This window comes from Mus musculus, chromosome 6, assembly GCF_000001635.26.
Source record: "Mus musculus strain C57BL/6J chromosome 6, GRCm38.p6 C57BL/6J".
Taxonomy (NCBI): domain Eukaryota; kingdom Metazoa; phylum Chordata; class Mammalia; order Rodentia; family Muridae; genus Mus; species Mus musculus.
Genome location: NC_000072.6, coordinates 118,155,791 through 118,178,993, shown reverse-complemented (window position 1 = coordinate 118,178,993; position 23,203 = coordinate 118,155,791). Strand labels below are relative to the sequence as shown.

The 23,203-nt window shown below is 48.4% G+C and overlaps 1 protein-coding gene across 2 annotated transcripts in view; it reads left to right on the top strand.

Moving 5' to 3' along the window:
* The window catches only part of Ret (ret proto-oncogene), a 45,997-nt gene that overhangs the window by 18,751 nt on the left and 4,043 nt on the right, over positions 1–23,203 (top strand). For both annotated transcript variants that reach the window (NM_009050.2, NM_001080780.1), the window contains exons 6-18: positions 327–529; positions 2,558–2,816; positions 3,146–3,271; positions 3,877–3,987; positions 4,638–4,757; positions 5,326–5,579; positions 9,014–9,161; positions 9,765–9,872; positions 10,658–10,872; positions 10,976–11,098; positions 13,014–13,084; positions 14,134–14,271; positions 15,707–15,806. In NM_009050.2, the coding sequence (NP_033076.2) occupies positions 327–529; positions 2,558–2,816; positions 3,146–3,271; positions 3,877–3,987; positions 4,638–4,757; positions 5,326–5,579; positions 9,014–9,161; positions 9,765–9,872; positions 10,658–10,872; positions 10,976–11,098; positions 13,014–13,084; positions 14,134–14,271; positions 15,707–15,806 (1,976 nt within the window). The remainder of the gene's footprint in view (positions 1–326; positions 530–2,557; positions 2,817–3,145; positions 3,272–3,876; positions 3,988–4,637; positions 4,758–5,325; positions 5,580–9,013; positions 9,162–9,764; positions 9,873–10,657; positions 10,873–10,975; positions 11,099–13,013; positions 13,085–14,133; positions 14,272–15,706; positions 15,807–23,203) is intronic.

The window sequence follows — 23,203 nt, the reverse complement described above, 5'->3', positions numbered from 1 at the left end:
CCTAACACACTACACCCACAAAAGTATACACACTTTGTATACATATCAAACCACAGGACATAATAAACCCCTATATATAAACACACCACACATGTACCACATGTACCGTATGTCTCTCTGGAGCATATGCATGTGTACACACACACACACACTCACACACGAGATCTAGCCGAGTAAAATGTTTAGCTTTTAAATATCAGTACTATTGTAAGACTGCCCACCAGACCTGCAGGGTTGGACGTTGGTGTGGCTATATAGTATGTGGCACAAGACGTGATGATGAAGGATAGTAACTTGTTTTGTCTCCTTGTCGTGCCCGCCTACAGAGCTGATTCTCAACAGGAGCCTGTCTATCTCAGAGAGCCGAGTCCTGCAGCTCGCGGTCCTGGTCAACGACTCAGACTTCCAGGGGCCTGGGGCAGGTGGTATCCTCGTCCTCCATTTCAACGTGTCTGTACTGCCCGTCACCCTGAACCTACCCAGGGCCTACTCCTTCCCAGTGAATAAGAGGGCCCGCCGCTATGCCCAGGTGAGCCCGTGGCCCATTACATGGCATGAGGTTAGGGGGTTCCAAGACTGCAGGCAGGGCTATGGGTGGGTGGCACCTCTTCCCTAGCCCATCCAGTGCAGCGTTAGCATAGGTGGCTCCCTAGTAGAGGGATCCTTAAGCCTCTGTTTACCCCGCTTCACCCTAGAGAGCTCCTAGCCTCTCGTTAGCTCCCAGAGCAAGCCTTCTGATCTTACCGTCTTACTTCTTGGTATCTTTAAAACATTTTTTTTTTTTGCACTAATACAAAACATTTCCAGGTAACCCCGTGTATGCCTACTTGGAAAGATGTTCTTGGCTGTACTGTTAAGTGGAAAAAGTGGTTGGAGGAACCTGGTCTCTGGTGTCTCTGTCAATGCAAAAATACCTTTTTAATGGGGGGAGGGGACTTTAGTGGGTAGCAGACTGTGGTTGGCAGTAGTGGCTTGTGGGAAAAGGCAGGGGTCACATCTGCTTATAGAATTTTACGCGCTAGAGACATCACAAGGTAATGTTCATATTTGTCTTTGGAAAATGATAAATGAAATGGAGAAGTAAAAGATTGGGGTCGTGGTTCAGTGGTATAGATCTGTCCTAGCACGCACTAGGCTCCATCCCCAGCACCGCTAAAAATAAATGAAAATACAAAGAGTAGAAAGTGAGCGGTGGTCTTCATTAAAATGATGAGGATTGAGGGCACATGTCCCTCCCACCCCTTGACCACCAGAGACAGCATTTGCTGCCGTTCTGACTTGTTTCTTCTCAAGCACTCACGGTGTCTGTTTGTTGGTTGCTTTTAGTTCATTTGTGGTTTGCGCACGTGTGTGTGTGTGTGTGTGTGTGTGTGTGTGTGTGTGGTGGGGGGGGGGGGTGTAGAGGGTTGATCTGTCTTCGGACTGTGTTTAGAACAGTCTCCTCTTGTGCCCGGGTCTTTCCAATTCTTAAAGTCGGTTCCAGATTCTCACTCACTCCTGTCACCAGCACACGAAGGACCTGCCTGTAAATAGAGAGAGCCTTTAGCCCTTCTCCAGGGTGAGAACATCAGGTCGGGAGTGGGGATGACAAAGTGAAGGGCTTGAGAAGGGGTTGGAGGTATCAGTTAGAGGCGGATCCACCTGCATTTAAAAGACCTGGGAGCCTCAGTCATTGCCCTGTAGTGATTGGTTTCTTACTGTCTCCATAGTTTTGAACTTGGATATTTTTAAGGGTCCCCCGAGAAGATAGAGGTGAACGTTCTTTGTAAGGGAAAGTGAAGCAACCAGGAGGTTGGATTGTTAGGGTGTCCGTGTGGCTTGGGAAACCCCTGTCCCTGCTCTGGGTCTTAAGAAGCTGCCCCCTAGGTCTGTGCTTGCCCTGAGACACAGGGCCCCACAACCAGGACCACTCCTGCAGCTCTGAGCAACCATAGCTCTCTGGAGTGTATGTGAGATAAAGGCTCAGGGCCTGGCTCCAGAGCCAAACATCCTCAGAAGGGGTCTCTTTCCAGAACCTCTACAGAGGCCTCTTGACCTCAAGTGCAATGACAGCATTGCAGTCTCCCAGCTAGGGCATGGCGCTCTAACAGGTGGGGGGGCGGGGGGAGAGAGACACACAACAGGGGGATTGTGGCCATCACAACTGACTCCCAGTGGTGTGGGTTTCTGGTGAGTTGGTGTTCTTAAGCAAGGTGGGCTTGTAGGTGCTGAGGCTGTAGAACACTGGACATTGAGGAAGGCTGCCATTCAAGCAAAGTTGAGCCAGGTGGTGGTGGTGGTGGCGGCGGCGGCGGCGGCGGCAGCAGCGCACACCTTTAATCCTAGCACTCGGGAGGCAGAGGCAGGCGGATTTCTAAGTTCGAGGCCAGACTGGTCTACAAAGTGAGTTCCATGACAGCCAGGGCTACACAGAGAAACCCTGTCTCGAAAAAAACAAACAAACAAACAGCTAAGTTGAGGGCCGTTCTGCAATTTGCTCTTCCCAAGAGCCCATCCAGCTAAGGTGCACTGGTACGATCCTCCTCCTTCCTCTCCTCCTCCCTGTCCTCCCCTCCAGATCGGGAAAGTCTGTGTGGAAAACTGCCAGGAGTTCAGCGGTGTCTCCATCCAGTACAAGCTGCAGCCTTCCAGCATCAACTGCACTGCCCTAGGTGTGGTCACCTCACCCGAGGACACCTCGGGGACCCTATTTGTAAATGACACAGAGGCCCTGCGGCGACCTGAGTGCACCAAGCTTCAGTACACGGTGGTAGCCACTGACCGGCAGACCCGCAGACAGACCCAGGCTTCGCTAGTGGTCACTGTGGAGGGGACATGTAAGTGTCGGGCTCCAAGGAGGGGTGAGACGTCACAGACAATGTGTTCGCTGTGTCTTTCGGTGTAAACCAGTGATACCATGTGTCCTTTGCTGTGGTCACCCTCATATCCTCCCTGTCAGATGGGCTCAGCAGACAGGAGGCTGATGAGAGCCTCTGGCTCTCGTGTCTAGGTCCCTGCCATACAATACTCTGGTTACCCCAGAACCTGTGGAGTTTCAGTCCAGAGACAGTAGAACTGTTGCTACATTCTGTTCATTGGAGAGGTCTAGAGACTGGGCCCACACCAGCCCCAGTGACCTTGGCTTGTCTGTCTGTCATGCTTCCAGCCATTACTGAAGAAGTAGGCTGCCCCAAGTCCTGTGCAGTAAACAAGAGGCGCCCCGAGTGTGAGGAATGTGGTGGCCTGGGTTCTCCAACTGGCAGGTGCGAGTGGCGCCAGGGAGATGGTAAAGGTAGGCGTGGGAGCCGGCAGGGGGTCGTGGGGGGCACCGGGGAGGAGGGGAAGGGGGGGGGATGTTCTGGCTGCCATCAGGGTTCCTGCAAGGCCTCCTAGTCCCTGCCATGAGCTTCCTTAATCCTTGTCTTCTGACCCTGTCCCTCTTGGGAAACCAGTGCCAGCAGAGAAGGTGGGGCACGTGCCATCTTGTAACTAGCGGTTCCTCAGTTGGATTCAGTCTGGGTTTGGAAGGGTCTATATCAGAGCTGGGACAGATGGGAGACAGAGTGGTTCTTCCAGAAAGTCCCAACTAGGAAGTGTGTCTGCCTCACTGTTGGGTGCACCTCCCGCTCTAAGGCTCCTGTTGGCAATATAGCTTTGACGGATCCTTGCCTTCAAGTGACCTCCTTAAAGGAAGGCTGTCTGCAGTCCTGGGATGCCCAAGCACTTCAGCCCTTGGGAACCCCTTGTCTCATTTCTCGCTGCCGTCTTAGGTGTATGTGGCCTTGCCCCACTTGTCCCTTCATCTCCCTGTCCCAGGAGAGGCAGAGTTGGACCATGACAGAGTCGTGGTGGGATGTGCCCCTGTGGGGTGACAGCCTGCTGTATGCTCCACCACAGGGATCACCAGGAACTTCTCCACCTGCTCCCCCAGTACCAGGACCTGCCCCGACGGCCACTGTGATGCTGTGGAGAGCCGGGATGCCAACATTTGCCCCCAGGACTGTCTCCGTAAGCCCATGCTAGGCCCGTGGTGATGCATCTTATCAGCGTCCGGGAAGGGCAGAGGAGAGGGAGGTAGCAGCAGAGAGCTTGGAAATCCTAACCTCCTCCTGAACATGGATGCCCATCGGAGGCCTCAGGCTGGACGGGGGTATTGTCTGTGCACGAGCTTAGCTTATGTAGGGCCATGGCTTCATCTTAGCACTGAAGAGGAAAAGTGTGTGATAGTAGGTTGAACCAAGCAGGATGGGTCAAGCCAGTCCCACTACCATCTCATTTGAATGTTCGTCGTGTTCCCCCAAGACTGGGCTTTTGTAGCATGGCCTGCCTATCCTTGGCTGACTTGTGAAACTCAAGTCCCTGATCTGCTGGCTCAGAACCCACCTTGCCTCTTATCTATTACTTCCATCTTTACTGTTACTGGGGGCTAGCCATGGGTGATGTCTTCTGGGACCTTAGCAATGACTCTGAGGAGTCTTGGTTCCCCTCCACTTCCATAGACAGTATGGGCGGGGGGGTTATTGTGTTAAACTCTCTGCCCAGATGAGAAGGGCCTCTGAACCTATTGCCTTTGATGGGCCTGAGCTACTGACTCCGAGTTGGGGACTCTGAGGTATCAGGCCACAGCAGGAAACTTAATGTGCCACCTATGTCCTCAGGTGCCGACATTGTTGGAGGACACGAGCGAGGGGAGCGCCAGGGCATTAAAGCAGGCTACGGCATCTGCAACTGTTTCCCTGATGAGAAGAAATGCTTCTGCGAGCCAGAGGACAGCCAGGGTAAGTCATGCCTCCCACACAGTTCCCCAACCTCCCCTAACCCTCAAGGGAGTTCTGAGCAACATTTATGAGGTCCACCAAGGGAAGAGACTGTGGGGGAGGCAGTTAGATTCCCGGGAGGCTCCTCCTTCCCTTTGGGCCCAGTACCGTTGGTGCCCCTGTGAATAGGGGTCAGAGTCCCTCTAAAGCATTTCCTAGCCACAGTTCTTGATGAAGGAAGCTCAGAGAGCAGACCTTCCAAGTAACTTGATCAGATTTCCTGTACAGGGTCTCCCTCGGCCTCTGGCACTGTGGAAGTCTCCTGCTATTTGGCTCATTCTAGAACCCTCTGTCCAAAGCCTCCGATCCTTTCTTCCTTCATCCTACCTTTTTGTACTGAAAACAGTATAGCTGGTGTGGCTGGCATACTGCCTGTGCTGTCTGAGGGAGGCAGTGTGTGCAGTCTTCAAATCAGTGTTTCTACTGTGAGAGAGTGAACACAGGGGGAGGTGGTACAGTGATGCCTGCACCCGGTCTGTAACATCTCAGATGGTCACAGTGCAGTCTCTGTCACTCTGCCCTTCCGCAGGCCCACTGTGTGATGCGCTGTGCCGCACGATCATCACAGCTGCCCTCTTCTCCCTTATCATCTCCATCCTGCTGTCCATCTTCTGTGTCTGCCACCACCACAAGCATGGGCACAAGCCGCCCATTGCATCAGCGGAAATGACCTTCTGCCGGCCGGCCCAGGGCTTCCCAATCAGTTATTCCTCCTCAGGCACCCGCCGGCCCTCACTGGATTCCACGGAGAACCAGGTTCCTGTGGACTCTTTCAAGATCCCGGTAAGGGGCCCCAAGAGGTAGGTGGACAATGTTGGAGGAAACATGGCCACACAGGCTTTCTTTACTACTTGGGATACCCACAGATGGTGGATACGGCATTGCCTAGATCTCCCGTCGCATAGGGCCAAGAGCAAGGGCATCCTTGCCTTCCAGTGGGAAGCTGGGCTGTGAAGGCAGGCTGTCTAAGAAAGAACTGACAGGTACTGATTTAGATGGCTCTGGCAGGGATCTGAGATGTAGGCCTTGAAGTCGCAGCGAGAGTGAGCAGGGCCCTAGCTAGCAAGGGAGATGTGAGCAGAAGCCCCAAGGGATAGGACCAGTAATTTCTACACACGCACAGGCACACATGTACTCGGCAAGTATTTTAAGTCAGAGTGGGAACCGTGGAAGAGACTTGTGTTAGTTAGCATTTCAATTGTTGAGCAGTGGGGTGGGATGGGGGTGGGGCAGAGAGAGTGGGGGTCATAAAAAAGTGCAGGTTTTGAGGTCCAGGGCAGCAGCATGATGTAGGGTAGTGCCTCAACATGGAGTCCCCACTGGGGGCCCAGAAGAAAGCCCCAGCTACTCTTGAGATGGACGTACCTTTCCATGGGTGCTGCTCAAGGCCAAACTACCATTGAGGCCTCCCTATCGTGGTCGTGCCTTTCCTGGGCTTGCCGTGTATGGTGTCTGCCCTCACCTTCAGGAAGACCCTGACCCTTCATCACTCCACCCCGCTCTTACCTCTTTAGGATTTGGAAGCCAGGGTGCTCTGGGAACGGCTAGAACAGTGTTACGAGACAAGGGGTCTGAACAGAGTAAGCCACAGGTTTGGGTGGAGAGGTTGTGATGTGGACACCTGAGGGAGCATCCAGTGGCCACGGGCTCATGGTAGTCTCTGTTTCAGGCTATGCAGTGACCTTAGGTGGCCAGGAGGTCCTACCTCCTCCAGGGCCTATGTGAATGACACCCAACCCTCACACAGGGCCAAAGAAGTCCTTCCTACAGGTCCTGATTCCCTCTGATGATCCCAGCGTGTGGTTCCTGTTCTGGCAGTAGCTGGATCTCCAGCAGGCTTCTAGACGAAGCCACCAGAGCCCTTTGTTACCCAGGTAACACAGTGAGGCTGCATAGTAAGGCCATGTAACGTTCCCAAGGGTAAAGACATACCACTCTCACATGTCTGCTCCAGAGTTAGCCTGGTGCCCTCAGGCTATACCCACATAAGCCCCACGGCTCGGCCACTCAGCCTGATTTCTCTAACATAAAACATGGAGAATTGGAGACTGTGGCCCATTCCTTTAATCCTGGCACTTGGGAAAACCAGGCAAGGAGATCGCAAGCTCAAGTGTAGACTAGGCTGAAACAAGCAAATGAAACAGTAAAGATACTGATTTTTTTTAATTTTTAATCTTTAAAAGGATCAAGTTCATACCGTTCTCACGTGCTTAGCGTAGTCTCTGGTATACGCTCAGACGTGTGTTTAATGGCTGTAGTGGAGGTGTGGCAGTGGGCTGTGACACCAGTGGTATCTCTGCTTTCTTCACACTCGAGAGGCTTCACAAAATACCAAGATCACTCAAGAGCCTGCTAGAATGTGTGTTTGTATACTCAAAGGAGGCTGTCCCCACAGGCCATGTGTATGTGTATATATGTATGTGTGTGTACGTGTTGTGTGTAAATCAAAGTATGACCTTTGTCCTGGAGCTATGTGTCCTTATTAGGCCAGCTTTGTGGTTAGGGAAGCCTTTAAAGAGCCTTGTAAACAGAAACCTGAGGTCTGCACGAGGACACGTGAGGCAGTAGGCATCCAGTGCTGTGCCAGCACCATGGGGTGGGCCTCTAGCAGGATGGCACTTGGCTGGCAGGAGTCTAGAAATGTATCCAGAGCAACCATGATCAGGCCTGATAAATGGAAGGGACTTGATTGGGATGCTGGGGAGGCAACATGTCAGGTGGAACTGGGGTGTAGCGAAGTGTGCATGGGATGGGCCATGGGAGGAGCAGCGGCCCCACACTTCAGAATGGGAGTTTGCCCGGGAGCTCGGTGGTGCATTTCTTTAACAGGCAGCCACACAGGATATCTCTGAAGGTTTCCACTGTGGAAAAGTCTGGGATCAGAAGTGCCCTGAGCTGTGGGTGCCCATTCAGTCCTTCAGAGGCCCCTGGGTGGGGGTGTCAGAGAAAACTTGGGTCTGAGGCTGCTATGTAGTCAGCCAAAAGCACCCAGCAGGCCTTGAGGATAAGAACTTTAGGCTTACTGGTCCTGTGTTTTTTGGGGAAGTGGGGGCAGGGTGAGTCACGGCCTTGAGACCAGCCCCCTCCCCTGGAGACTCGCTTAAGGCCTCTCTGGCCTGACCATGGTGTGTTCCCAGTGGATGAGCTGTGAGGTGGTGGGTGTGGTTCAGGTGATGACTAGCTCTCTGCCTACTGACCTTGTGGGGTCAGGAGTTGGTATTTAAAGGCCATGCCTCCTTGCCCAACTTTCCTCCCTTCCCTGATGTCTTAGTTAGGGTTTTACTGCTGTGCACAGACACCATGACCAAGGCAAGTCTTATAAAAAACAATGTTTAATTGGGGCTGGCTTACAGGTTCAGAGGTTCAGTCCGTTATCATCAAGGTGGGAGCATGGCAGTATCCAGGCAGGCATGGCACAGGCAGATCTGAGAGTTCTATGCCTTCATCCAAAGGCTGTTAGTGGAAGATGGACTTCCAGGCAACTAGGGCTAGGGTCTTAAGCCTACACCCACAGTGACACACCTATTCCAACCAGGTCACACCTATTCCCACAAGGCCACACCTCCAAATGGTGCCACTCCCTGGCCCCCATAGACTTGTTCAAACACATGAGCCTATGGGGGGGTGGGCACATTAAACATAGCATAATGCAAAATGCATTTAGTCCAACTTTCAAAGTCCTCATAGTCATAGCAGTCTCAACAATGTTAAAAGTCCAAAGTTCAAGGTCTCTTCTGAGATTCATCCAATCACTTAACTGTAATCCTCAAAGACAGGAAACCAGCTAGGCAAACTCCAAATTCTGCATCTCCATGGCTGATGTCAAAGCAGTCTTCAGAGCTCCACTTCTTTCTCATCTTCGTTGACTGCAACAAACTGCTTTCTCCTGGGCTGGTTCCACTCCCTGATAGCAGCTTTCCTCAGCATGTATCCCATGCCTCTGGCATCTTTAACATCTTTGAGTCTCCAAGGCAATTTCAACGTTACAGGTTCTTGTTTCAACAGTGTCTGGGATTCCACTTGATCTTTTGGGATCCTCCTAAGGGCTGGCATCACTTCTCCAGCTCTGCCCTCTGTAGCACTCTAAGCTCAGGTTGATCCACTCATTCCACTTCGGCTTCTATTCTTGGTGATCATCCCATGGTACTGCCACTCCCTGTCCAAGAATATACAAACCATTACACCGGCTAACGGCCCCTGTCTCTACACCAATACAGGAGGATCCAAAGTGGGAATTTCCTCGGAAGAACTTAGTTCTTGGGAAAACTCTGGGAGAAGGCGAGTTTGGAAAAGTTGTCAAGGCCACAGCCTTCCGTCTGAAAGGCCGGGCAGGATACACCACAGTGGCTGTGAAAATGCTGAAAGGTACCTGTCCAGGGACTATATGGGGGGGGGGGGTGGCCGTCCTGTGAGACGCCTTGCAGAACCACCATTGCTGCTCTGTGATGGCTGCAGTCTCTCCATGGACATGGTAGCCAGTGTTCCTGAAGAGGGCAGGGTGAGGACCTGGCTCTAGTAGAAGATACTGGCTGCTGCTTCTGCGCCATGTCAGGAAAGAGGCCAGGGTTTATCCAAGAGGTCACTGGGATCTTAATGAAGAGACCCTCCTCTCTAAAGGACTGTCCCCCATCCCAGCAACCACTGGGTCTTCTCTAAAAGCGGGGGAGGGGATTTCTCTGTAGGTTTCTCTCTGCTGAGAGCAGCAGCTAAAGTGGCCATGCTGCCATGTATACAAGCAACAGCCCTGGAGACAAGGAAGTTAACCTGTGAGCTTTTACCCTGGGGTTACACAGAGGCTACTGTTGGAATTGTGTGCACTGAGGGCTGTGAGGAGCCTTCAGCAGCTGGATGCTGAGGGTCTCCGTGTAAATCTGTGAGGGAGATGGCAGTCCATTCTCTACTCGTCGTGGTCACCAAGGAATCCCAAAGGGCTATGGCAAACACAGTCTTCTCTGTGCTGTGTTTCAGAAAACGCCTCCCAGAGTGAGTTACGAGACCTGCTGTCTGAGTTCAACCTTCTGAAACAAGTCAACCATCCACATGTCATCAAGTTGTATGGGGCCTGCAGCCAGGATGGTAAGGCTAACCAGATGATAGGGTGGGCGGGCGGGTGGGCAGCTGCCAGCACAGGGCTGGGGTCTCTCTTCTGCCCTCGGCTCTCCTTTCCCACTCTGCTTACTTCTCCTTTCTGGGAGCTGGGCTTCTGGCTCCACTCTTACTCTGCTGAGTATCTCTGTCTGCTAGCTGAGCACTCCTTGGGCCTGCTGAGCACGGGTTTGTAGCGTTAGCACCCAATACAGGGAACTCGAGGACGGAACAGTGCTTCTTGGGAACCTACAGAGTAACAAGTGTACTGTTTCCCACCGGTGAGCCCAACACCAGCCCTGCAGGGGAGGTGCACTGTCACCTTCTGTTAGCTTTTCATACCTCCCCTCTGTTTTGCCAGAGGAGTTTGACACGTGTGTGTGCCGGTGTATGTGCTATAAGATAGGCTGTCGCCGAGCTAGGCTAGGGCCAAGTCTGAGTTGTGAGATTTGCACAGGCCTTCCTGCCTCCATTGCTTTTCCCTCTCCCACTTACAGAGTCAAGGATGGGAAAAGGTATTAAGTCCTAGTACAGGGCATGATAGCTCACAGGGTAGGGCTGGGAACATGGGCAACCATGGGGACGGTCTTCCTGTACCTTGAAGGGAGCTAATGTCCCCGTGGTCAATGTAGGCCAAGAGTGAGTTGGCCTGCCATAACTTTATGATCCATAGATCCAGAGCAGGTCTGTGCCCGCCCAGTTGCTCGTGAAGTGACAGAGCCTGCAGCCACCCATACCGAGACTGGGCCCGACTCCTTGACTCTCTCTGTCCCCAGGGCCACTTCTTCTCATTGTGGAGTATGCCAAGTATGGCTCCCTGCGGGGATTCCTCCGTGACAGCCGCAAGATTGGGCCTGCCTATGTGAGCGGTGGAGGCAGCCGCAACTCCAGCTCGCTGGACCACCCAGATGAAAGGGTACTGACCATGGGTGACCTCATCTCCTTCGCCTGGCAGATCTCGAGGGGTATGCAGTACTTGGCAGAAATGAAGGTGAGAGCCACAGACGCTGTGTGCCCCTGGTGCCCAGCCCAGCCCAGCCCAGCCCCTGCCCACCAAGGCTGGTCTGAGGGTTCTTGCTGCTTTCTTTCTACAGCTTGTACATCGGGACTTAGCTGCCAGGAACATCTTGGTGGCTGAGGGACGGAAGATGAAGATTTCCGACTTTGGGCTGTCCCGAGATGTTTATGAGGAAGATTCCTATGTGAAGAAAAGCAAGGTACCTGGCCATGAGTGTCCTAGCGAGTTTGTAGGAGGGGGCGTGGGCTCGGCAGCTATGCTAATTGGGTGGGTGGCACCCTTAGAATGACTGGAGGAGGAGAAATCTACTCCCATTCTGGGTCCCCAGAACCCCAGTCAAACTTTTTTTGTATGTGATCTTCCTGAGGTACCTGGTGCTTTTAGTCACTTTCTAAGATCTCCCAATTCCTCAGAACTAGGTGCCTTTCCACAATTCCTCTTGGTTCCATAAAATAAGGCCTCCGTTCACTGTGTAACTGCTCTTTTGCACCTAGGAAGTTAAAATGGAAGTAATGGGACAATGATGCGCTGTAGCTTTATGTAGGAGTCTCACTGGGGTCTCTGGGTAAAACTGGGCGAGGAGATGCATGTCATGGGTCTTGAGAATTTCTCCAAGTCCAAGCATCATGTGGCCATCCGATTCACTGACGATGACTTGTTCCCATGGTAACCGCCTTGCCTTGTCACCTGGCATCTGCTCTCCTGAAGCTTCCATGTGACAACACAGGCAGGAAGAGTTTCCTGGGAGTGCTAGGGGGTCCTGGTGATGTGGTTTCCCGGCAGCACACACCCAGCTTTTATCTGCTTTGGCTTCATGGTGAGGCTCGTAGGTCCTCCTTGTGTGTCACCACAGGCTGCGAGCACAGTGTTTTGGGGTTTCTGTGGTAATAGCAGATCTCAGAACTGCAGAAAGGAAGTGGAAGGGGCTGCTGTGTCACACGGTAGAGAGGATATGAGAGGGCCTCCTACACAGTCTCTCACACACACAAACACACACACACACACACACACACACACACACACACACACACACGCGCGCGCGCTCATGCACATACATATCTTCCAGGGAGGCTTGCTGTCACAGTGGTGGTGTACAGGTATGGCTTTCAGGGGCTCTGACAGCCTCCAAGAGCACAAGCCGCAGGCTCCACAGACAGTGCTGTCAGGAGCCCAGTTGTACATCGTGAAGGGTATAAGCACGAGGAAGCATGTTCAATAGAAGTGACCGTGAGTGTGTGCTTCTAAAAAGGATACATTCTTAAGACCTCTTCATCGAGCTCTTCATTCCTGTTGTTGAAAAGGATTTGTTAGCACAGAGACTAGCTCTGCCGCCGGGGGTGGGGGGGTGGGGGGGGGCGGCGCTGCTCAGTCTGAGATGCTGGGAGAACCCAGAGAGAGGGAGAATCCAGCTTTGGTGCACAGTTGTTTTCTTCCCTCAAGGTTTCTCAGAGGAGCCTTGCTGATGGCGAAGTTTACAGGGTGGAAGCTTGGTGTTGGTTTCCCAAGTGGGATACTAGCAAGACACTTAGCTTGCAGGACAAGTTCTTGGCTCTGTGCTGGTGGGCACTGTTCTGCCTTACCCAGGATGCCTCAGAGCCCTAGCAACCCTCCCACAGGTGGATTTCTTGGGTTGCTTTTTTTTTTTTTTTTTTTTTGCAGGGCTGTGGTGTGTGAGAGGTTGTCTGTCCTTTGTGGCTGTGGGCAGTTTTCTTGATTCCCAGTAGAATTTTGACAAAACCAAAGGGTCAGGCTGGAGCTGTGGCCCCTTCAAGAGTGTGCACAGTTGGTCTGTCCCTGGGACATAGTATCCTATGTTCTCTCCAGAGCTAGGCTAAAGGGTATGGCTACCTTGGTTATAGGACTCAAGAGCCATAGTCTCTCCAGAGCTAGGCTAAAGGGCATGGCTACCTTGGTTATAGGACTCAAGAGCCATAGTCTCTCCAGAGCTAGGCTAAAGGGCATGGCTACCTTGGTTATAGGACTCAAGAGCCATAGTCTCTCCAGAGCTAGGCTAAAGGGCATGGCTACTTTGGTTATAGGACTCACGAGCCATAGCTGACTACTTTGGTTACAGAGCTTAGAGCCATACTAATGCCTTCGTTCACTACCTCTAGGGCCGGATTCCCGTCAAGTGGATGGCAATTGAGTCCCTTTTCGATCACATCTATACTACTCAAAGTGATGTGTAAGTGAGGCCGTTGCCATCCTGGGGTGGGGAAGTTGGGCCATGATGTCTTGTCTCAGCAGCTTGGCTAGGGGACACTGCTGTTTACAATGTTAGTCATCCATGATGAGCCCAGGCTAAGAGGTCAGCAGCTATTCATTCAGCAAATGGCTGGGCCCAGGCAGCAGTTCTGCCAACCACAGTGGTGTGTGTAGGAGTTGGCTGGGAGATGGGGCAGTCATGGACCACTTCCAGCCCCTCTTCCACACCCCTCCTCTCCTCTCCTAAGACTGCTGGAAGACAGGGGTCAGGCAAGACATCCTGATGTTTACCTGCCTGCAGAGGGGGCTCAGGAACTCCACTACAGGTAGCCCTATCTGAGGTTGTGGACTGGTGTATCCCAAACTACTTAAAGATGGCAGCCCACACTTGGCTCTTGCCAGACAGATGACAAGACATGATTTGTTCTTCTAAAAAACAAAATACTTCTTTCTAAAGTGTTCTGCAATCTTGCGGAGATACAGATCTTGAGTAGAGCTGTGAAAATAGAGGTCTTTCTAAAGCAATTCCGAACAATAGTTTTCTGATAACAACGTGTTAAGTTAGAAGAATCAGGAAATACAAAGAAAAATCCAATAGGAGACAGACAGCCTTGAATCACAGTGGGCCCCTCCCTTGTTACCTTTGGCTCTCTCCTGTAGTGTGCACATATGTACTTTATGATACCTGTTTCGTGATGTTTTTATCCGCAACCCCAGTGTCCTCTTACTACTAAATATTTTCTATAAAAGTTGTTCTAAGACTTAATGAAAATTTCACAGCACACCCTGAGTTCGGTTGCTAGGGCCTCCATCCTTTAAGGTCGTCCTTCAGTGGCAGCAGCTTGAGACTTGAGTGTTCCAGCTCTATTACACACCTGCCCGTGCAGTGGAGCCAGGCTAAGATCCCTGTGTGTCATCCGTTTAGGCACTGGCAGCTGATTAGGTCAGTTACAGACGTAGACATCCGGGGTCCACCAAGGAGGCTCCAGGAGCCAGGAAGCTGCTTACTGCTCCCTTTCCTCGCCACAGGTGGTCCTTTGGAGTGCTGCTCTGGGAGATTGTGACCCTGGGAGGCAACCCCTACCCTGGAATTCCTCCTGAACGACTCTTCAACCTTCTGAAGACAGGCCACAGGATGGAGAGGCCAGACAACTGCAGCGAGGAAATGTGAGTGGGCTTTTTCTGCCCAGCCAGCCTCTGACCCTCACACTCTGGACCCTGGATGAGGAAGTATAACAGCCGTCCGTTCTCTTCTCGTTCCCAAGAAGCCTGGTGCTACCAACCCTGATAAGCTGGGTGATGGGGAGAGACAGGGCAGAGGCCAGAAAGCCATCAACAGGCGTGAGATAAAAGAGATGCTGGGGCCCCTCCCCCATGGGGGCTGGTGGGCTTCCTAGGAACTTCTGGGAGTTGATGGAACTGGCAAGAGCCCATGGCCTCCTGCATGTTATGTGGGAGGGAAGACATGAGCAAGGGAGGTAAGAGCAGAGCAGGACAGAGACAGCCTCAGCCCAAGAGCCCCTGTTTCCCTACTCCAGCTCCCCCACACCCCAACATGTCCCCTCTGAATTTCATGTCTTATTTTGGGACATCCCATTAAGACCAATGAGTGCTGCCCATATTTCTGTGCATGGTATGGGGCCATCCATTGCCAGGTGGGAATCTTTCCAGTGGCCCCACCCTTCATAGAGAATGATTCTCCTCCCACAGCAGCTGTCCACTGCCAATGGCCCATAAGGGAGGGATGGGGCCTAGAGATAATCTACCCCATTTGTGCCAGATGTTTGGCGCATCACTGGTCATGGGCCGGGAACCAGAGCCACTGTGAGTTCATGAGTGCAGCAGACATGCCCTCTGCAGAAGGCAGCATTGTACAGAGCTGCTCCCTAATCTCTGCGCCTTACATCCATTCTGCCTTCCGAGATGTTCCCTGGGCCTTGGCTGACAGAGCGGACATTGCTATATATGGCCCGTTTAGGGCCAAGCACGACCTAAGCAGAGTTTCTTATTCTTGGCGCTCTGACCAGGTATGAGTGTCTCTGTTGACTGCTGCTCACCACACACCAAAAAACAAACAAGAAAAAGAAGCTGCTGTGACCAAGGCTGAGCCCAGGTCTCTGGGCATAAATAGGAATGTGTTGAAAGCAGTTTGACAGCATGGTGTTGAGCAAAATAAAAGTAACGGCGGGTTTGATCCTAGAGCCTGGTACATCTCCAGCCATGGGGTTTTTAGTAGGATTACAGAACCAGGCTTGAAGCTCCCTCATGACATTGTGTTTGTTTCTACCCCTAAGAGTTTTCAATCAGTTCGTCCTCTACACATTTTAAGGACTTTGCTTTCTACTGAGCCACACTCAGTAGGTACGGGGTCGAAACATTGCCTGCTCCTGTTGGTATAAGGAGAGAACACCGAACCCCTCTGGAGAGAGGTCACCAGAGGGCTGCACCACAGTGTGGGTGTCCTGCCCCTGGGTCCAGCTTGGAAGCTCAGAGTTGCAAATGGTTTAGAAACAGCCTAGAGGGAGGAGATAGAGCCCCTTAGACCCAGTGTGGGTGTGCAGACCCTGCCAGGGCTTAACCACCTACCTGTGCTTCCCTCCAGGTACCGTCTGATGCTGCAGTGCTGGAAGCAGGAGCCAGACAAGAGGCCAGTGTTTGCTGACATCAGCAAGGATCTGGAGAAGATGATGGTCAAGAGCAGAGTGAGTACCACAGTCACTGCCAAAGGGTCACCTTGGGATGGTAATTTGAGGTTCTCTGTGCTTCCACTGCAAGGCCAGAGGGAGATGACTGCTATACCATAGGGCAGGCAGTGGATGAAAACCTGCCACGTAAGCCAGTTCTCTTGGGCGGTTCAGTAACGAAAACATCTTGGTTTCTAGCTTGTCCTCAGACAAGAGCTCTTCACAGGCAAGTACTGGAAAATGTTTCAAAACCAAAGGAGAACTTTTGCAATAGTGGAATAGAATGCCAAAGACTCAAAGCCCGTGTCCTAAATGCATGAGCTCTGAGGGCCCTGGAGGTGGGCAGTGACTAGGGTTGGAACTCTGGCAGTATGAGTGTCCCTTCAAGGGCATCTAGCTCTCACCACGTGGGACCCTACAGGAATAGGAGACCTGGCAGGTCAGGTCTTCTGAATTTTAAGAAGTTCATGTTGTCTCCCAGTTTTTATTAACTGCTCGTGTAGATTTCCAAAGCCTGGCGTCAGCCAAACCAAACACAGGAGAAGAGTCAGCCTCTGTGCCTTGGCGAGAAGACTGAATAATTCTTGCCTAGTATTTATTGAGCAACTGTCTGTACGGTTCGTACCGGATGCTAGGGAGACAGGTAAACAGGACCAAACAGGCATCCTTGGTCACACTACTTACTACCTTTGACGCCTTGTCTTCATCTTTACTAAAAGCTGCCCTTCTTTCAGATTCCAAAAGGGTACATGGTCTTGGCTCCCAGCGATAAAATCCAGCAGTTGCTGGAGAGACGGCTTAGCCAGTAAGAACACCTGCATAATCACCAGACCTGAGTTCAAATCCCAGCATCTATATAAAAAACCAAGTGTGGCCAGTGCAATGAAGGACAAGGACAGAAACAGGAGAGTTCCGGGGCTTGCTGAGAACCAGCTCCAGACTCAGTGACAGACCCACCCTGTCTTAAGGGACCAAGGTGAAGAGTGGCAGAGCAGAATATCATTCTCAGGTGTCTCACGCACACACATCCACACAGATGTGAACATACACTGGATTTATTACATACATTCTCATACACAAATTTTTGAAAAACTTAGTTTTGTTGGCTTTTTCCTATTATTGGTCCAGTACAGGGGAATGCCAGGCCAAGAAGTGGGAGTTGGTGGGTAGGGGAGCAGTGCGGAGGGAGGATATAGGGAACTTTTGGGGTAGCATTTGAAATGTAAATAAAGAAAATATCTAATAAAAATATTTTTTAAAAAGAGGCTCAATAATGGCAATTTTATCTAATTTAGTTGAATTGTATGGCTCAGTATCAAAGTCAAATACAAATTATATTTTTGGTGCCTAAACTATTAGTTTAGAAGAAATACAGAAAAAAAGAAAGAAAGTAGATTTTTCTCATTATGTTTTCCCTTCCCTCTACCCCTCCCAGTTCCTCTCCACCTCCCCTCAGCCAGATCCACTCCCTTTCTGTCTCTCATTAGCAAACAAGTAGGTAGCTAAGGGATAATAATAAAGTGAAATAAAATATAATAAAATTTAAAATATCAGAATAGGTAAAGAGCAAAAAAAAAAAAAAAGCACAAGAAACATACAGACACAAAGACAAATTTGTTTGTGCACTCAGGAATCCCATAACAGCACAAAACCATAAACGCGTGTGTGTGTGTGTGTGCGTGCGTGTGTGTGCGTGTGCGTGCTGGAGGCCAGCCCCAGTGGGTCTTCTGTGTTCTTGGTCCTTCTTGAGACAGCTGAGGGGAAAGAGTGCCTGCAGGGGTAAGAGAAATTGGTCTCATGAGAAATTTAGGGTTGCCGTATAGTAATGAACGGGTTTCCTCTCTCAGTTCTTAAGTCTCTTTTGCTTCAGTAGCTCACCTGCCTTCTGAGTCGGAGCTGTTTAGGGCCTCTCCTAAAACAGCAGGTTAAGATGCCTTTCTCCACAAGAACCGTGTGGCTTTGACTTTCAGCCTGCTAATTGAAGTCGCAGGAAGAAAAGGGGGCGCTTGGAAACGTGATTTTAGCGTTTATTTCTAAGTTGTAAAAAGTTACCTATGAAAGCTTTCTAGGAAAAGGGGGAGAGGGACTGTAAGGAGAAGAGGGATGAGGGGTCTAAGAAAAAGGGGGTAAAGAATCTAAGAAAAGCTGAGCAGTGGTGGCACTCGCCTTTAATCCCAGCACTCAGGAGGCAGAGGCAGGCAGATTTCTGAATTCGAGGCCAGCCTGGGCTACAGAGTGAGTTCCAGGACAGCCAGGGCTACACAGAGAAACCCTGTCTCGAAAAACCAAAAAAAAAAAAGAAAAAAAAAAAAAAGACTCTTAAGACAAACTGGATAAGGGGGATAAGGAGAGAGTGTGAGCAAGCTCTCTTCCTTGTCCTCAGCACTGATATATCTTTCAGATAACATGATCATATGGTAAAAGGTTCATCACAAATTTACACATAAATTCAAATCATAAATAAGTTTGCAACGTGCATATCCACTAGGAAGAATTATCTGGCTATGCAGACATCACCTGTCACCACCTTTGCATGTTAATGGAGATTTAAAAGCCATAACTAAGTTATTAGTGAGGTTTTGTGTAGATAAAGCCAGTCGATATTTTATCTTCTGTCCTAGCACCTATAATAAGTCATTCGTTCCCTTTTAATGACCAACTGTTTGGAATATGCTCTAAGTTGTAGTTGCCTACTATCTCAGAAGCAATTAATTTGTGACACTAAAGCCTGGCTTTATTCTCATTATAGTTTTGCCTATCAGAAGGGGTTATGCTTTATTCTCATTATAGTTTTGCCTATCAGAAGGGGTTTAATAACTGTTATTAATAGAGCTTAAATAATTACTTTAAACTTAGGAATCCTTACACAATCACCATTGAGGATTAAGAAATCACCTGTTTGTATAACATCCCTACAAGACAGCACATCTTCATTGTTCTACAGAACAATGTTCAAAAGGGTGGACTAATACCTAGTGATTGCTATATATATTTAATAATAACAGGAAAGCATATTAATAGCAGGAATCTTTCCTAAAATTAATTTCTTTTGGGCTTTGACTAGCAGAGCCCGATGGTAGATTTCTAATCCAAGGCAGAGCCATCTCAGGAAGATCACTTGCTAGTTATTAGCTTCTCCTATGATGGCTCCTAGTGTGAGTGTGTGAGTGTGAGTGTGAGTGTGTGTGTGTGTGTGTGTGTGTGTGTGTGTGTGTGTGTGTGTGTGTGTATTCTGACCCAACATGGAACCTCCAGAAATGTGGCTGAGTTCATTTTCTGTCAGACATCTCCTGCTAGGCATGCATCCTTCACTAGAGTAGTTTGTTTCTTCCACGAGACTCCTTGAGAAAACTAAATTTTCATTTGCTAATGGTTAGCAACTGAAGATTGCTTCTGGGCTAGGGATGGGGGCATGTGTCCACTTCTTTCAGCTCTAGGACTCTTGATTAATGCAGACCTGTGTAGACCCTGAGCATGCTCTTTTGGTCTCTGAGTTAATACATGGATTGGTCTTTCTGTATTTAGAAGGCCCTCTTTCCTTGGTGTCTTCCATCCCTTCTGGCGCTTACACATTTTTGCCTCCTCTTCTACAGGGTTCCCTGAACCATGAGGGGAAGGATTTGATGGAGACATCCCACTTAGGGCTGAGTGTTCCAAGGTCTCTTAACTCTCTGCATATTGTCTGGCTATGGGTCTCTCTATTTGTTCCCATCTACTGCAGGAAGGAACTTCTCTGATGATGGCTGAGCCAGACACTGATCTGTGGGTACAGCAGAATGCTATTTTATTCCTCTGTACCTTTAGTAGAGCAGTAGGATTGGTTTTCCCCTAAGTTCCTGGGCGATCTAATATCAGGTTCTTCATCACCCACACAGTAGGTGCAGGCGTGGTTTCTCTCTCAGGGAATGGTACTTAAGTCAAATCAGATACTGGTTGGATATTTCCACAAGCTTTGTACCACCATTCGGCACTCCTTGCTGTGAAGACAGTGTAGATGGAAGGATTTGTAGCTGTGTTGGTGTTTATGTTCCTTCTTCGGCAATGTGCAGAGTACCTTTCAGTACTAAGAACACTAACTTGTAGGGGTCAAGGCTCAGCACAAGGTTTCCATGTTCAGTGAGTTGAGTAGGAGTTGTCTGCAGCAACAGAGCCTTGCTGACACTTTGTGACGAGCAAACTTTGGCAATAACTCAATTAAATCTAACCCATTCCCAGTTCTAGAAGCTTCATTTGGTGGCACAAAAAGTTTGTTGTTGGGGCTCTGTCTCCCTCATTATTTGACAATTTCATTTATTTCTTAGCAATTTCATATATATATGTGTGTGTGTGTACACATATATACATAGATATATACATAGATATATATACACATATATATACATACACACACATGTATATATATGTGTGTGTGTGTGTGTGTGTATCATATGGATACATGTATGGACGTTTCTACTGTGTTAGGTTTCCATACTACCCTTCTAATGGTCCTTAATTTTAAGCTGTCTCTCCCTGTATTCCCTCTCTTGTCTCCCTCTTCTCTTCCCCTCCCAGTTTGAACTTGTTAATGCCCCCTACCCCTGTCTATCCACAATTGTTCTATCTCCCCTTCCTAAGGAGATCTGTCCCTCCCTTGAGTCTCTACTCTATACTTAACCCCTGTGGTTCTGTGGATTGTAGCTTGGTTATCATTGACTTAACAGCTGACATTCACACATAAGTAAGTATGTATCATATTTGTTTTTCTGGATCTGGGTTACCTAACTCAGCATAATTTTTTTTTCTAATTCAATCCATTTACTTGCAGATCTCATTTTTTTTTTTTTTTTTACTTAATGGCGAAGGGATATTTCATTGCGCAAATGTACATTTTCTTTACCCATTCATCTATTGAGGGGCATCTGGGTTGTTTACAGTGTCTGGCTTTTATGAATAGAGCAGCAGTGAACATGGTTGAGCAAGTGTCTCTGGTAGGACAGAGCATCCTTTGAGTATATGCCGAAGTGTGGTTTAGCTGGGTCTTGAGGTAGATGAGTTCCCATCTTCCTGAGGAGCTGCCACCCTGGTTTCCCTAGTGTCCATACAGTTTTGTTTTCCCAGCAGTGATGGATGAGGGTTCCCCTTTGTCCATATCCTCACCAGCGACCTGCCATTTGAATTTCATCTTTTGAAATTGCTCTGTTTAGATCTATACCCCTCCTTAATTGGGAATGTGTTTTTTACTATCCAGGATTTTTTAGGTACTTAATTGGCTCTCTATCAGATGTGTAGTGGGGAAACCTTTTCCTTTTGTAGTCTGCTGCTCTGTCTGATGCTGTCCTTGTCTGGGCAGAACCTTCTCAGTTTTATCCCCTTTATCAATTGTTGATATTAGTGTCTGTGCTAATGATGTTCTGTTGAGGAAATAGTTTCCAAGTTAACTCAGAAGGAGAGAGAGAAAATATCCAAATTAACAAAATCTGAGATGAAAAGGGGGAACATAATAACAACAAACACTGAGGAAATTTAGAGAATCCTAAGAACATGCTTTAAAAGCCTCTTTTAAGTTTCCAACTTTAAAATAAATGGATACTTTTCTCAAAAAATTAAATCCACATCTGATACACAATTGAAACAGACCTGTAAACTCGAGTGAAGTAGAAGCAGTCATTAAAAGTCTTCCAACCCCTCCCCCAAAAAGAAACCCCAGGCCAGTTGATTTTAGCACATAATTCTAGCAAACTTTCAAAGATTTAATGCCAATACTCTTCAAATTATTCTACAAAATATAAGCAGAATGAACATTATCCAATTTATTTTAATGAGGCCACAATTACTCTGATACCTAACGTACATAAAGACCCAACAGAGAAAGAAAACTTCAGACCAATTTCCCTTATGAGCATAGGTGCAAAGTTTTTCAATAAAATGCTTGCAAACTAAATCCAAGAACACATCAAAAAGAATATCCACAGTGATAAGTAAGTTTCATCCCAGAAATCCAGGGATAGTTCCAACATGGGTAAATGGGTAAATGTAATGTACCATTTAGACAAACCTAAAGGCAAAAACCACATGAACATCTCATTAGATGTAGAAAAGGCCTTTGACAAAATTCCAATACTTCTTAATGATAAAAGTCCTGAAGAGATTAGAGATATACGGGACATACCTTGACACAGAGTAAAGGCAATTTTACAGCAAGCCAAAAACAACTTAAATAGAAACAGGATGCATTTTCACTAAATCAGGAGCAAGACAAGGTTATCAACTACCTATTCAGTACAGCACTTGAAGTCTTAGCTAGAGCAATAAGACAACTGAAGGAGAAAAGAAGGATACAGGTGGGAAAGGAAGAAGTCAATGTATCTATTTGCAAATGATATAATACTAAACATAAGTGACCCAAAAAAGTTGGACCAGAAAACTCTTTACATCTGATAAACACTTTCAGCAAAGTAGTTTGATACAAAATTAACTTTAAAAAGTCAGTAGCTCTTTTATATACAAATAACAAATGGGCTAAGAAAGAAATCAGGGACACACTTTTCACAACAGCCTAAATAATATAAAATATCTCAGGATAACTTCAGCAAAGCAGGTACACGATGTAAACTTTAAGACATTGAAGAAAAAAATCTGAAGAAGATATCAGAAAATGGAAATATCTCCATGCTCATGGATTGGTAGTATGAATAGTGTGAAAATGGCCATCCTGCTAAAAGATTGAATCTACCATTCCGTCTCTATCAAAATAACTGCACGGCTCTTCACAGATCTTGAAAGGACAATTTTTAATCTCATATGGAAACACACACACACAAAAAAAATCCAAGATAGTTAAAACAATCCTGATCAATAGAAGAACTATGGGACATATCACAATCCCTTATTTCAAGTTATATTACAAAGCTAAGTTAAAAAAAAAAAAACAGTATGGTGTTGACACAGAAATAGGCATGTTGATCAGTGGAATCAAATTGAAGACCCAGACCTATAGACCCCTGTTTTTTGATAAAGAACCCAGAAATACACTGGGAAAAGACAACACCTTCAACAAATAGTGCTAGTCAAACTGGATGACTGCCTGAAGGAGAATAGATCCACATTTATCACCCTGCACAAAACTCGGCTCCAAAAGCATCAAAGAACTCAAAATAAAATGGATACATAAAATGGATATACTGAATCTGATAAAGAAAGTGAACAACCTCAAATACATTGACACAGTTTTGTTGTTTTTTGAGAAAATCTTCCAAGATTTGTGGGTTCAAGGTTGTCTTGAGCAGAAGTAACAATAGATGCCAAAATCGCGGTGTTGAGAAACAGCCAACCCAACACTGGAATCGTCTACATAGTTAAGTGGTACAATATTAAGTGGCAAGCATCTTGCGTTTGTTGTACATGGGAGCTGAGGTCCCTGCATCTGTATCTGTTCC